Raw genomic sequence first — 16,289 nt, 5'->3', positions numbered from 1 at the left:
CAGACTCATGGATTAACAGTTAATAAATAAATGCTGTTCAGAGAAAACTTTTCTCTTTTTAAAAGAATTTTTATTTTAGTAGTTTTAAGTTCTCAGTTTGTTTGGTTTCTAGTTTAAAAGTTCATTGTTGCTCCCTCCACACAAGCAGACCTGCTTTAGTTGCTGCTGCTGCTAGGGATGCACCGATACCAGTACCAGTATTGGTATTGGTGCATTCCTCAATTCCAAACGTGTGTACTCGTACCTGGTATTAATAAAAGTGTACCGATACCACAACCGATACTGGTATCTGTATCGGTACCAGTATCAAGCTAGCACAGATGTGTTTGATGACATGTTCCAGACGTGTTTTAAAAGAAATAAATGCCTTCAATGTTAAAATGTGACATTTTTTGTTCCACTAAAACAGTTATCCTCACTATTAATTCAACAAGAGCTGCACTCAATAAACTAAGACGAGGAGAACCACCAGACCCCCCAGACAAACAGCGTTCCCACGCTACGTATCCTGCTACGTTGCCAAATCAGTAACATTCAGCTTTTTAGCAAGGAATGGTTATCCTAAATGTTGCACGGAGTAATGGCATTCTTATGCAACAGTATCTGGTGAAAATACAATAATGCCTCCAGAATGTGGACGTTTCTTTTTCATTATATATACGGAGCTACCGACGGAGCAGCTCTTTGGTGGAGTTCGCTGCAGCTGAAATCAGCCAGAACTGGCAACTCTGACAGGGTCAGTTAGGGCCGTTAGGACAGCAAAGTTTCTGCAAGCAGCCTGCAGCTCTTGTTTGTGGAGAGAACTGCAGCGTTGAGGATCATTATGACTTGTTTAGATGCATTTTCAGAAAGCCAGAGGCTGCTTCACGAGTCAGTGAGCCGCATGCGATGAGGAACACGGCACTAAAAGCTGGATCTTTGTTTCAAAACCACACATTTATAGTTGTATTTAGGTAAAATGTGTCGAATCAGAATAAAACTTGTTGAAATTGTTAGATCTGTAATGTTATTATATTTGTATTGGTGAGGTAACTTCAGAAAGGATGGGTCATTTATTACAAGCTAATGAAATCTTACACAGTTATAACAGCAGTAATAACCATAGTCACAATAATGTTGACATAAACACATCTGGTATCGGTAAATATTCAAAGTTCAGATATCGGTATCGGATCGGAACTCCCAAAAAGTGGATCAGTGCATCCCTAGCTGCTGCCAAATGCTCCATCATGCAGTTTCTCAGTAACCAGCTTCACTGATTCTGCAGTTTTTTCTTCTATATTTCCCTGTTATATATTAAATATGGAAGCATGTTATTACGGCTTTATGGAGCCTAATTAACAGCACTTTATAGACACAACATAAAAGCCAGCACTGCTGTGGGAGGGGGGCCGTGGTGGTCATGGCCCCGAGGAGCTGTGGTGGCCGTCCCTTATGTTCACTTCTGAAAGTTGGCAACGCACGTAGATGTGAAGAGAGACGTTAAAACTGTGTCACTGACCAGTCTACTGGTGCACCGGGGTGTGGACTGGCCCCCGCTGGGTGGTCAGCTGTGGGTCCCAGTCCTCTGTGGGCGCTGTGTGGGCCCCCTAACTGTGGGATTGGGAGGTTTAGGGGCCTGTGTCCTGTCCACCCTGGGTGCCTGGTACCCGGCAGGGTCTACATCTGCCGGTCTCGGCCCCCTGGGGCTTGTGCCCACTGACTGTGGGGGGGCTCTGGCCGGGGCCTCCCTCTGCCCCCTCGTGGCCGGGCGCCGGGCTGACTTCAGGGTGGGGGGCTGGGGTCTGTGGTCGGGGTGGCTACCGTTGGGTCTCAGGGTCCTCCTGGCCTGCCTCTGACCTTTGTGCAGGCGGGGTCACATTGGCATGATGACTCTTGTGCGAACACGTTTCACTCCGTGTGTTCTGCATGTGACACAGTCACTGAGTCGTCCTGCAGGTTTACTCACTAACACACATTTTCCCTTCATTTACTTCTGTGTGTGTTTCTGCTTTTAGTTGAAATCCATTTTTCCACTTTGTTCATCTCTGGTGCTCCTTCAGTTGCTGACTTTGTCTTCCTGGGGGGGCCATGAGATGCCCTTTATGTCTCTGTACAGGTGCAGCAGATGGTCTAGAAGCTGTGATTGGATTGCAGTGTTTCCTTCCTGGTGTATTTCTGTCTCCTCTTTGTCTTCTGTTTACTTTCCTTTCTGTTCTCTTTCTATCCTTGTTCTGTCTTCTTCTCCGCTCAGGTCCAGCTGTACCATGGAAACTCAGTAAAACCAACATTTATTCTACATAAACTAATAAAATAAAAACTTAAATGATGAAGGGGATCTTTATATCTATGAAGCTCCTCTTTGCTCAGCAGAACACAGCAGCCAGACCATCATTCTGCTGCTTTCATGCTGGACAAGTTAAAAAAAACTGTCAGTGAATGAGGCCGTCAGAAAAATGAACTTCTGAACGGGACTTTTTCTTTTCTTTTTTATAAAATCTATAGAATGAAAAGCTTTATCTGCATGACAAGCTCCTGCTTCTCACCGACAGAAAGATCCATCAAAGCTTGATCAGTTCCTAAATGTGTGATCTGGTTTTTCTGCTCTTCTTTCCAGAATTAGTGAGTTTTTTCTCCAACCTTTCTTCCATCGGTCGGCCTCTGCTGCAGCCTCAGTCCATCATGCTGCTTTTTATTTCCACAGCCTGTATTGTTGCCTGTTGGACACATTTCACTTCAGATTCCTTCTTCTAAAGTATTTCCATCATGTTTCTGTCACTACTTTATCCTCTTAACCTGTTTGCAGGTTTATTCCTGTCAGCTAACTGATCTTTCCATCAATGTGTGCCATTATTTCAGAGCCTGCATATGAGCTCCCGTCTCGTTCACACCAGACCCTCTTCACCCCCGTTCAGTCAGTTTCTTCTCTATACATGTGCTCCCAGAAATGACAAGCTGTCACTCATTTATTTAACCTTTATTTGAACTGGTTAGTCACTGAGGTTTCCCTCATTTACAGGGACGACGAGTTTACAGCAACACATCATAAACACAGAACAATAAAATCAGAACAAATCCAGATGACTTCACAAAGATAAATATAAATAAAAGTTTGAAATCAATGACGTGGTTGTATAAAACTAATAAAAATACTTCACAACAACAAGACCATGATGAATTTAAAAAGTCAGACATGAAACATTTAAAATCAGTAAAAGATGGGATGATCTCCAGTCCCAGAGATTACTGAAGTGTTCCATGTATCTGGAGCGTTAAAAGAGAAGGCCCAACTCAAACAAACGGGACTTTAAAGAGGTCAGGCTACTGGAACGACTGGGATCAAACCCACAGCTCCTCTCTGGTAGGGATGAAATGTATGGAGGCAGTTTTCCAGTCAGAGCCTTAAAAATAAAAAATAGCAGTGTTTCCTGCATCTGTCACTGAGAGAGGAGCAGCCAGCCTTCTGATAGAAGAGGCAGTGGTGGGTGTCATAGCTCTCCCCGGTAAGAAATCTGAGAGCAGAGAGGTAGATGGAGTCCAGAGGTTTGAGGGTTGTTGCTGCTGCATGTCTATAGATGATGTCGCCGTAATCCAACCCTGATAAAAAGACAGGCAACTGTTTTCTTCCTGCCAGTTAGGGATAGGTATGATTTGTTCCCATACAGGAAGCCGTAGAGTGTCGTAGAGCGGAGACAAGAGCATTGACATGGTACCTAAAGGTTCATTTTTCATCTCTCCAGAGGCCGACATACTTCTATTCAGTGACTCGCTGAATGCGAGAGCCATCCCTGCTAGATAAAAATAAAAATGTGTTGCTGCCGTCCATGTTTCTGGAACGGGAAAATAACATCAATTTAGTCTTTTTGTCATTTAAAACCAGCTTTAAGCTGATAAGAGCCTCCTGAAGAATATTAAAAGAAAGCTGGAGTTTCTCTGTGGCCATCGAGTCAGCAGTACAATACAGGATAGTGTCATCTGCATATCAGCGGGCATGACAGTCACTAAGAGAAGGAATTATATTGTTAATATGTCACAAGTTGTGACTTCCAGTTGATCCCCGGGCCACACCAACACACACACGAATGACAGTGGAATTTAAAAACAAAGGAGTTTATTCACTCTCTTCCTTAAAGCTAAAACGTGAATTTAAAAAGGATAAAAGAAATAAAATAGTCCAACCCAATAAATGGAGGGGACAGGGCACCCGGTCCTTATGAGTCCCTTGTAAGCCCCTGTCCACAATCCTCCTAGAAGGCGAACCAGCATCTTGTGAATGTGTGTGGCGGCGTGCGACGGCGCTAAGTCCTTCCTCCTTCTGCATCAAGCGGAGGATCTCTTTGCTCTGCGGTGTCCGCGTTGCTTGGCCCCGCTGTGCCAAGAGTCTGAAGTCCTGCCAAGAGAAACCCGGAGTGAGATAATCGGCAACTGTTTGTCTCTTTTCTTAACGCATCCACACTATGTCCTAAGGGTTTGGTTCGTCCCTTTACTTATCTTGAAGCAGGCGTTTCCGTTTCTCCATTGCCGGTTGTCCGCGCTCCAAGGGATCTCTTTCCGCTGATTGGTCTCACCTGTTGCTGAATCAGTCCTTTTTATTGTCCACCAATCCACCATAATTGGGAAAGGGGAAACGTAACAGGGCGGAGCTGCACTCCATTGTTCATAATCCATGGCCAAAAAGTCCATAAAAACAAACACATAAACCACAGAAAAACATGCATTAAAAACACAAAGATAAAAACATGCGTTGGTCACAAACATCTAAAATACAAAGGCAGCTCCTATCGGCCCGAGACAGAAACGGTGAAAAGGTCCCGATACAGACCCTGGTGGTACACCTTTAGTTACAGGTACGATGTCAGAACTTAAAATTAGTAGTGTGACAAAGAAGCCTTGTCACACACCCTGCAGACCGACACCAAACACACACACACACACCTGTACCTACCTGACGGTGGTCCTGAGGACCATCACGCCACCAGAGACACACCCACGGTACCGGTTAGCAGCCGCATTCCCGACGTTCCACCTACTGTTAGCAGATCATTAGGGGAGCACACCCAGTTGTCTCCTTACTAATACTGGGAATAAGCTGCTGGACAGTTACTTACCGTGCATCTCCAGGCCTGCTGGTAGTTTGTGAAAACCGAGGCAACGCTCGGGCCGCGTTTAAGACGTCAACCTGTCGCAATGCGGCAGTGACGTCACCGTCACGTGATGCACTGAAACGCCGTATCACATGAATAATCCTGTTTATTTTGACCTGTGTTATGATGATTCTACTGATGTTGGGAATGTTTAAATGTGTTTCCTTTGTGGAATGTTTTGGTATGCATATTTGTTATGGAGAACAAACGGTGTTTCAGAAAAAGCCTACTATCTGTGGTAACTGGGAAGCTTCCTGTTAGGGGAGGAGCTTGATGTTTATAAGGAGCTCATTTCTGAGCTGGCAGGGTGGCGAGTAGGTTGGAATGTGTATTGTGAAGCTGGCATCTAGAGAACTATTGGTGAGATCTTGTACATATTGTAAATATTGTACATACTGGGACGGGACACTGTATATATTGCTGCACTTTGGAGGAGTTAGGGCTGGAAGATTAATCAGATTTTAATCTCAGTGACGATCTGGGTTTCCAACGATGATAAAAATAAAAGGGTGTGATTTCTTTCCTCTCTGCAGTTTCCTCTCCTGCTGTCTTCAGCTGCTAATCGAGCGTCTCTGGCGTTGCAGCGCTGTGCTGTAAACTCCTCCCACAGCCGCTTTGCTTTCATTCAGACACTGTTGCCAACTTGGAGACTTTCTCTCTAAATCTGGAGACTTTCAAACCCCCTTGGTGACTTTTTTGTTCAAAGCGACAAATCTAGCGACTTTTACTGGAGTTATTGGAGACTTTTCTGGTGTTTTGGCGACTGACTTGAAGGCTCATATTGTTCTGCAGTTACTGTAAGGAAGGAGCAGCGGGAGCCTCTCCCCGTCCTAAAGCACCCGGCGGCCAGTCTCCCAGTCGCCTCCGGCTGCAGGTGCAATGTAGAATAATGGCAGTAGGTTGTGGAAGTTCACTACAACATAGTTTATATTTATCTATTGAGTTTACATCAGTATTTGCACTTTGTCAAGACAAAGCTTCATGTTGTTTGTTTTCTAAAAGATGTGGAATCCTAAAGACATTGTTTAAAAGCCTGTTTAATGTTAAATAAATTCATCTTGTTAAAGATAATGGAGAATTGTGTTAAATAATCCAGATCTCAGTTTCAGTCCAAATAATTGTGATGATTATTTTGACCATAATGGAGCAGCCCTAGGAGGAGTTGTAAATAAAGCACCTCAACGGAGCGATGACTGCACCATCATCCTTGTTAAGAGCACAGAACCGCGTGACAACCAGACTTTACACATTGACGCCTCGATGATAAGTAGTCAGAGAACCAATCACAGCCACTCGTATGGAAACCTAGATTGCGTAATCTATTCAGCAGAATATTGTGATCAACTGCAGATCCGGAGTGGGACTCATTTTCAGCCCTGGAGTTTTATGCCTCAGACCAGCCCACTATGACCTTTTAAAACCAACCAATGATAACCTTACATGTTAAGTCTACACTTGCACACTGCTCTGCAACCCCTTTTAATCCAGTCTAGTTTTCTAAAATATCTCCAATTTAGTGCAAGTAAGGATTGTTTCATAATTCAGATTTATTTCAACTCAGATGTTGTTGAACATCTCCAACACATCTTTTAGAACAAAATCAGAATCTACATTCTGTTCAATAAATGTTCATAGATGTCCAAACCTTAAAGATAAAGTCATACATAAAATATTAAACATTAAATAGAAGATAATAGAAAGAGTTTTACTTTCTAATAACACTATAAACTCTTTTTTCACTGTAAGTAAACAGTTTCATCACAACTTCACAAAAATAAAAAGCAGAGTTAAAGGGGAAATCTCCAACTCTATTCTTTACATCAGAATTTCCTTTTCTGAATATTAAATATCAAGCAAATTAGTGTCCATGGAGATCTAATCCTTATGAATAAAGAATAAAAACTGCTCTGTTCTCTGCAGGTTTGTTATTAACAGTCTAATGATGCTTGGTGATAAACAAATGATAAATAAATAAATAGGAAAACCAGCGGCCCTTGCTGCCCAAACATAAGTCCGGCCCACCAGGAATTATCCCGGTCCTCCCGATCAGACACACACAATGCTTTTGATAAGTCAACAAATAAAGCAGCACAATAGTTTGTTCTGATCTAAAGCTGTGATTCTATCAGTAGTGATGAAGGTGATGGCTGAAGCAGTGCTGTGGTTGGGTCTAAATGAGAGACATGTCATGTCCATGTTAGCATGCTCTGACCCCCCTCCTCCTTTCAGGGTGGAGCCTGCTGGAGAAGCATGGTTGAGACCAGGTCTGAGGAAGTGTAAGTGTGTTTTTCACTGGATTCATCACATTCAACCATCTTCACACCGTCCCATCACTCATTCATCAGTCACATCAAAGTGTCAATAGATCAATAAGTGCAGCTGGATTGTGTTTGTTCTCTCCATCAGATTCCTGTCCACTCACCATCGACGTCAACACAGTGCACAGATACCTCAAACTGTCTGACAACAACAGGAAGGTGACGTGTGTGGAGGAGCGTCAGTCATATCCTGGTCATCCAGACAGATTTATTTATCCTCAGCTGCTGTGTGAAAATGTTCTGACTGGTCGCTGCTACTGGGAGGTGGAGTGGAGAGGATTCGTTTATATAGCAGTGAGTTACAGAGAAATCAGCAGGAGGTCTGTGTTTGGATGGAATGATCAGTCCTGGAGTCTGAGATGCTCTGATGGTGGAGGCTACTCTGTCTGTCACAATAAGAAATTCACACCCATCTCCTCCTCCTCCTCCTCCTCCTCCACCTCCTCTGTCTCTAACAGAGTAGCAGTGTATGTGGACTGTTCTGCTGGCTCTCTGTCCTTCTACAGAGTCTCCTCTGACTCCCTGATCCACCTCCACACCTTCATCACCACATTCACTCATCCTCTCTATGCTGGGTTTGGAGTCTGGCCCTGGTCTGGTTCCTGGTCTGGTTCCAGGTCTGGTTCCTGGTCTGGTTCCAGGTCTGGTTCCAGGTCTGGTTCCTGGTCTGGTTCCTGGGTGTCTCTGTGTGGAGTGTAAAGACTCTGCTGGCAGCAGAGAAGCTGATGAACAGATGCTTCAGGCTGTACATGTCTGTCTCTTTCACTCAGAAACATCTTTTCAGATTCAGTTTGTGTGTGAAACTCTTCTAAATGATTCTTGGAAACTTCTTCCTCTTCAGTCCTTTAAAGATGGAAGCTGAGCTTCTTCCAGGATCCACATGTTGTTTTTCTGTCTGTTTCCAGTCAAAGCTTCACACTGAGTATCAGGATGTTGTGTTCAGCTCATGTCGGCTGCAGTTACATGTTGAATTAAAGATGCATTATTGATTTGTGTCACATTCTCCAAATGTTTCCTTTTATCTCAATAAAAACTCTCACAATCATTTCAGTCTTTATTTCTTCTAGTTTGCTCTTAATATCAGAAAGTGAAATGATTTCAGAGCATTTCATTCTAATGTTTGATGCTTCCTGGAATTACTTTCACTTTCATTTCTTCCTTTTTCTCAAATTCTACCTAAAGAAAGAAAAGAAAGGTTAGACGTCGTCATTAGCTTGGAAGTCAAACAAGTCAAAGTCCGTCCCACTTCTGGGACGTCCGTCTGTCCAGTTAGGACCTAACACTGATTGTGGATCAGTTCCACCTGATCAAACTGATCCACAATCTATGAAAGTATGAAACTACAAGTGTTGTGTTGTCAGTAAAAGCAGAAAGATCCAGCTGAAGATCTTAAGTCTTACTATTCCAGTACACATACTTAGTGGCCGATCACACGCACTTATCAATACTTTCCAGATGAAATCAGCAAACTGCCAGAAACATTCAAAGGGCTTTTATTGATTGAAAAGTGTCTTGTTTTAATGAGAAGGACAGGAGAGCGTCCGCTTGTCTGATGGCTGTGTTTAATGTTGTAGAAAAGGTGATCCAGACGCGACACGCTGGTTAGAACACACCGCTGCTGCAGAACACTGCTGCTGACGTTTTGTCATGTCTCAGTAAAGTGTGGGAGGAATTCCCAACAACATGACACAGCTGAGAGTTGAATGTGGACAAGAAGACAAAACAAAGGCCAACATTTCTAGCATCACTGACACAGACGCTACAAGCTGAGGAGCCTCCTCTCTGCTGACGTCTCTTTGTATTTCCAGCAGAAAAACATCCACAAGAGGAAAAGACTGGAAAGCCTTCTGAGAGGCTCGTCTCCTCCAGCTGATAGAAACAATCATAGTGAGCATCTGAAAAGAATCACTTTAGTGTACAAAGCATTGATGGGCCACCAGCTCTCATGTGAACGTGGAGTTGGGCTTTTCCAGCGTTTCCCTGCACGTCATTGGGGAGAGGCGTCCCGCCATGTGGCCTGTTTCTCTGGAACTTTGGCTGAAACTTTTAGCGCATATTTTCCAGGAATACGGCTTCTGGCCGCTGTGGCTTGGCATGTGGACGCTTCCCACTGAGACATTTTCCACAGGTGTGACAGGAAGAAGGCCTCTCACCTGTGTGGCTTCTCATATCAACAGTCAGATGACTTGTAGAAGAAAGCCGTTTTCCACAGGTAGTGCAGCTAAAAGGCTTTTTACCTGCATGGACTCTGCTGGGACAAGTCACTTTGCTACGCTGAGCCAAACTTTCACCACATATTCTGCATGAATATGTCTTCTGGCTTCTGCTGTGGGCCCACATGTTCTGTTCTGTGGAACGTTTAGCAGAGATTTTACAGGGAAACGCCGTCTCACCTGTGTGGATTCTTCTGTCTCATCATTTTAGATCTTCTAAAAACTTTTCCACCATCGTCACAGTTCACAAACTGTTCAGCCACGTCAGTCTGACATGGACTCTCTGACATTCCAGAGTTTTCCACAGTCCTGCTGTGACTTCCATCACGCTCACTGTGGTTCCTGTCAATGTTCCAGTCCTGTCCTGTTCATCCAGATTCATTCATTACAAAGCCTGTTTCCAAGATTATTTTACGATTTAATTTGATTAAAATTCATTTAAGTGAAAAAAATGTTGCTTTTGGGACAAAATTTGTTCTGCCTTTAAAATGTAATTAATTGAGATTAATTAACTACAAAGTCTGCATTTAATTGGACTATTTTTCTAATCAAGTCCCACCCCTATAAAAATATTTAAACTTTTGGTTAAATGTGTTCATAATTTTACACCTGAAGTTTTCCAGTTTTTTCCATTTCTTTGATTTTTTTTAATATTTATATTAAAAAATTGTGTTTTTGATAATAATGAAACATATAAAGTGTCGTGTTTATAACAATCTGCTGCTTGTGAGTTTTTCAGGTGAAATTTTTTTTCTCATTTTGTTCCAGATTCTGTTTTCTGTAATAAATAAAATAAACTCTTTTTTCTTCGATACAAATGAAGCTGAATCCTAAAGACTCAGGAAAGAAACATGTTTCAATTTATTTTACATAAATAAAAATAAAATGAAAAATACTTAATGTTTAAATATTTAGTAATATTTGATGACGTTACCGTCAGCTGCAGCGTTGATCTGGGACAGAACTGGACATGGTCCCTGCAGACCTGCAGGACCCGCTACCAGTCTGAGACTCCAGTGCTGGACTGTTGGATCCGGTCTGAGTCCCAGGAGCAGAAGGTGGACATAGAAAACCCGTCCAGGGGCCTCATTTATCAAACTGTGCGGAGCAACGCTGTCTACAGGTGGCGTACGTACGGAAAACAGGAAATGCGGCGCAAAAAAACTTCCCTTTACGAAGCAGTGTGCACCACATTCCACACCCGTTTCCCTTCATAAATCAGGATCAACACTAAATCTGGAGCAGGTGAGGAAGTGCATTTCTCTGCCCTCATGATGACTATAAAAGGTCAGTTAAACGCCTCAGATGAATATTCAGTATCTCATTTCCATGGTGGCTCAGCAGGGCAAAAGAACAAAAAATAGAAACTTCATGGAGTATGAGGTAGAGGTCATCATCAAAAACATTGAAAAACGTAAAAAGGTGTTATTTGACGGACATGGGACAGGCATCACCAATGCCAGAAAGGCAGAGAGATGGCAGCAGGTGGCCGATGCAGTAAATGCCGTCTCCTCAGAAGGCCGGACGGTCCCGGAGATTAAAAAAAAAGTGGTCCGACATCAAAGAGGAGGCAAAGAAGTGCATTGCTCTCCACAAACATAGTGTGTGCACCACAGGTGGAGGAAGGGAAATACCGCAGCTCACTCCCACAGCTGAGAAGCTGGCAGGGCTAATCGGAGAGTCCCTACTGAGTGGAGTGGTGTCTGAGGCAGAGGGGGACCCAGAAGCACACGTGCAACAGGCTCCGGATGATGCTGGTAATTTCAAATTATAAAATGAACATGTACAGACAACTTTTATATGAATGCCACCAGTTTATTTAGTGTCAATGCATTTCCACTATAGTTCCTGGGTGTTCAGCTAGAGCAGTAGTACCACAGCTGTGGTTGGAGATGGGGACGCCCCTGACGTCACGGCACCTCATGCGCCCCCTCGTAGCAGCCGTGTCCTCACAGAAGAAGTCCTGCAGGTGCAGAGGGACACAATCAGTGCCATAAAACAGGTGGCTACGGAGTTGAAAGAAAAATAAAGTCTGCCTTGAAAGACATAGGCACTGCACTAAAGAAACTTGTAAATAAATGAAAATTCTTTACCTCTTATGTCATAAGCATTGCATCACTTCCAGACGCGTTGTACATCTGCAGCATTTGGTTCAAACACAAGGGGATGGGGTTCGAGGTCGGGGACAATAGTAGGGTCTGGTGTTGGCAGGGGAACGTTTGCATTTAGTGCCATGTTACGCAGCACAGCACATGCCCGCGCAATTTTTGACACATTTGCAGGTGAGTAGCACAAGCTGCCTCCTGATGCATCGATGGACCTCCACCTCCACTTTAGCAGCCTGATGGCCCGCTCCACAAGAGAGTGTGTCTGGTTGTGGCGCATGTTACATGCTTTACTTCATAAACCGGACTGTTTTCCCCTTTTTGGGAGACAACTATATGTATCTGTTTTTCCCAATGTGAGCGCAGTTTTCCAGGTCCTCCGCGCTCTGACATATTCCTTACAAGAACTCTATCACCTGGTAAAAGGACAGCACTTTGTCTTTTTTTATCATAGTACATTTTCCCTCTCGCTGTAGTCTTTTTGATGGTTTTGGATGCAATTTCATATGCCTCTTGCATTTGTTGTTGCCATTTCTGAGCATATTCCTGATGTGAGATGTACCCTTCCTTGTCATTTAATCCAAATATCAGATCAATTGGAAGTCTGGGATTTCTTCCAAATAGCAGATAAAAAGGAGAGTAACCTGTTGCTTCGCTGATGGTGCTGTTGTAAGCATGTACAACTTTATTTACATAGTCACTCCAGTTCTCCTTTTTCTCCTCATCTAGGGTCCGCAGCATAGATAACAAGGTGCGATTAAATCTTTCTGCTGGGTTCCCCTGTGGATGGTAGGGAGTTGTCTTTGACTTTGCAACACCTGTGTATTCTTGCAGTTGTCTGAATAGCTGATTCTCAAATTCTTTGCCTTGATCGTGGTGTATTTTAGAAGGGAATCTGAATTTTAAGGCAAAATCATTAAAGATTTTATCAGCTGCTGTTTTGCCTGATTTGTTACGAGTCGGGTAGGCTTGAGCAAACTTAGTGAAGTTATCTAAGATCACTAAAATATATTCATACCCTCCCCTGCTCCTTTCAAGATGGAGGTAGTCTATTGAGACCATTTCGAATGGCGCAGTTGCATGTACATGACACATAGGTGCTCTGCTATGTACTGCAGGTTTCTTTTGAACGTTGCATTTGCAAACCTGGGTTATGAAAAACTCTACATCTGTTTGCATTCTAGGCCAATAAAACCTCTGCTTAGCTAGATGTAGAACCCTGTCTACCCCCAAATGACCCATCTCAGAATGGAGGTACTTATAAACCAAATCCTTGTACTGCTCTGGAAGCACAATTTGGGAACATGTTGCTGTTTTACGCTTTAATAAACCCTCTTGAGAGACATGCAGTCTTTTCCATTCATGTGACAGCTGCTTAACTTTTTCTGTTCTTATGTTACTGTCTCTCCTGTTTGGTTTTCCTCCCAACTTTTTCATTTGGAGAATATGGGATATTGCAGGGTCTTGCAACTGTGCCTGCAGTAAGTCCTGCTGAGTAACTTTAATGTCCAGATGACTAGCCGCTGTCATCTCTTGAACATATGGGCTGCAGGAAATAGCTGAGATCCCGTCCACATCGCATTGATTGTGGGTTTCAGTTGCACTGAAAATGGCACCCAGCACTTCAGGAAGATACTTCTCTGTGCACTCAGACATGTAAGACTCCATACTCACAGGTGTCCGGGACAAGAAATCAGCATCTGCGTTGCTTTTTCCTGGATGGTACTTCAGCGTAATGTTGAAATCAGCTAACTCGGAGACCCAGCGATGGCCAGTTGCATTCAATTTAGCTGTGCTTTAGGACATAAGTGACAGGGTTATTATCACTGTACACTGTTACAGATGGAGCATAAAACAAATAGTCTCTAAACCTATCTGCAACAGCCCACTTGAGCGCTAGAAACTCCAGTTTTCCTGAATGCAGTCTGTAATTTTTTTCTGCTGGTGTCAATGTCCGTGAGCCATATCCAATGACTCTGAGTTTGCCCTCCTGTCTCTGATACAAGACTGCTCCGAGTCCCTCCTCTGAAGCGTCTACATGTAAAATAAATGGATCCTCAAATCTCGGGTAAGCCATTACTGGTGGGTTGGTCAACACATCAACTAGACGATTCAGGGCGTTCTGGTGGATTTCAGTCCACTCTATTTTCTGATTTGTGAGGGACTGTCTCACCTTAGCTGAGTGGTAGTTGGTCTTTGAGTCCAAGTCTGGGGCTGCACCTGCTGACAGTAGATCATATAAACATTTTGCATGGCGAGAGAAATCTTGCACGTAACTTCTATAGTACCCCAGAAATCCCAGAAGTTTACGCAGCTCTCTGATATTAGTAGGAGGGGTTGTTTTTAATGCCAATTTGTCATCCATCTTGTAACCTTCAGCTGAAATCACTTTCCCAATGTAGCGCACCTCACTTTTAAAAAGGTCACATTTGTCTGGTCTCAGTTTAATGCCCCAGGCTTGCTGACGTTTTAGTACAGACCTCACATCCTCAACATGTTGTGCAAATGTCTTGCTATAAACTAAAACATCATCCAAGTATGGGATACATATTTTGTCCCTCAAACCTTCTAAGCTCTCCTCCATGCTCCGCTGAAAAGCTGAGGGGGTGTTTGTGAGTCCAAATGGAATTCTGTTCCATTCATACAGCCCCCATGGAGTTGTAAAGGCTGTGTATTTCTTGGAGTCCTCACTCACACTACCTTGATGGTAAGCTTTTCCTTGGTCCAACACACTGAACCATGCGTTTCCACCCAACCCATCAAGTATCTCCTGAATGCGTGGTATGGGGTGTCTATCTGGAATTGTCTTTTTATTTAATCCCCTGTAGTCGATACAGAGTCTTAGACTGCCGTCTTTTTTCCTCACGCAAACGTCTGGAGACGCATACGGAGAGACGGATTTGCGGATGAAGCCCTTGTTCAGCAAGTCCTGGATGTGAGATTTTACCTCATCATACAATGGTCGGGGTATGGCATTATATGTTTTTGCCACTGGCACATTGTCAGTTAGTTTAATGTCCATTTTGAGGTTTTTAATATGCCCTACTTCGTCTTTGTCTCTGGCAAAAACACAAGATTCCTCTCTGAGCATTCTTTTAACCAGTGTTTGTTGTTCACTTGTCAGGTGGTCAACATTAACAGGTGGATCCCACAATTTGTCCAGGGGCTCATTCTGGGACTTTGCAGAGGTGGAGTTGGGCGTGGCCAATGAACTTTCAGCTGTTACAGAGTTAACTTGTTGCTCCTCTGTAAGCAATGGAAAACAGTTTGTTATTCTCTGTATGCTACCAATCACGGTTCTACTAGGCACAGTTATATCATGGTGAGTGGTATTCCTGGCATAGATTTTCACTTTGCGGGACGAAGGTGGAATATCGATCAGTTGACAGGATATTTTGAGCCCCTCCTCCAAAGAAAGGTTCTCATCGGGTTCAAACAGCATTTCAGTGACCCCTTTAAGATCCGTGTTCACAGGACAGCTGATGCATTGTGTTTGACCTCCTGGAACTGCAACAGAAGTGCGTCCCGTCTTTACTGCATACGTTGCATTTTCATCTGTATCTTCCTGGATTAAGCTCAACAGTGTTTCTGCCTTTCTTGTGCCTAGTTTTAGTGAGTTTCTGAGCAAGGCTAGTCTTTCACTGGGCTGAACCCGGTCCCCCCTCTCTTTCATTATCTCTTCAATGGCATTAAACCCTATTATAGGTCTCTGTACAATGTCTCTACTCACTAATACTGGGACTAAAATATTATTTGACCCTGTGGATTTAGCCTTTGGGCCACACAGACTAAGATTAACCTCCACCCATCCCTCAAAAGGAATTTCTGAGCCATTTGCAGCTCTCAAGTCCAGGAGTTGAGTCTCGCTTAACAGATCACTGATAAGAAGGATTTTTGCATCAGGTAAGTTTTGGGACATCCATGCTTCACTCATTATAGTCACTTGTGCTCCTGTATCCCACAGAGCTTGAGTTTTAACATTGTTCATTTTGCACCAGACAAGACACTTCTTACCAATCAGTTGTGCAACCTTCATGTGTCTGGTGTGGGTGTTACATGAATTAGTTGATGGGTCTTTTTGTTTAATGTTCATGTTTGACTGTATGGGGGAAAGATTAACAGTAAGTTTATTTGTCTCCTTTTGAAGCATGTCTGCATTCCTGGTCATGGATTTTGGGATCAGTTTAGGACTTGGGTCACTATGGGACTGCAGCTCTCTGGTTGTGGCACGTCCCTCAGTCACAACCTCCGCCAGTTTCCCGACGGCTTCTGCTCTTTTGCCATCCTGCACCCTTTTGCCCAATGTGTTTCACTACCACACTTATAACAATGCTGACAATCAGTTTTGTCCTGTTGGCATGCTGCACATTGTCTCTTTGGTCTCTGGAAGCTATTTGCACGTGCTTTACTTTGGCTTTCATCAGAAGTCATTTTATCACGGTGGACACTTTGCAACAGGGAAGCTACTTGGCCTGTAAGTTCTCTTATTGCTGTATTATTCTCCTCTATTTTTTGTAAACAAGGGGTTTT

At 43.5% G+C, this 16,289-nt stretch overlaps 1 protein-coding gene across 1 annotated transcript in view; it reads left to right on the top strand.

Moving 5' to 3' along the window:
- LOC306765678 (uncharacterized protein) overlaps window positions 1-11,428 on the top strand; it is a gene marked incomplete at both ends in the record, with an annotated part of 29,478 nt that extends 18,050 nt beyond the window's left edge. Inside the window, 4 exons of the mRNA XM_079253162.1 lie at window positions 7,353-7,399; window positions 7,530-8,023; window positions 10,999-11,173; window positions 11,271-11,428. Coding sequence (XP_079109288.1) covers window positions 7,353-7,399; window positions 7,530-8,023; window positions 10,999-11,173; window positions 11,271-11,428 — 874 coding nt within the window. The remainder of the gene's footprint in view (window positions 1-7,352; window positions 7,400-7,529; window positions 8,024-10,998; window positions 11,174-11,270) is intronic.
- Between the last annotated feature and the right edge of the window lie 4,861 nt (window positions 11,429-16,289).

This window comes from Telmatherina bonti (assembly GCF_933228915.1).
Source record: "Telmatherina bonti genome assembly, chromosome: 14".
In the NCBI taxonomy this organism is placed as follows: Eukaryota; Metazoa; Chordata; class Actinopteri; order Atheriniformes; family Telmatherinidae; genus Telmatherina; species Telmatherina bonti.
Note: the sequence above shows the minus strand (reverse complement) of the source record. Positions and strands in the feature narration are given on the sequence as shown.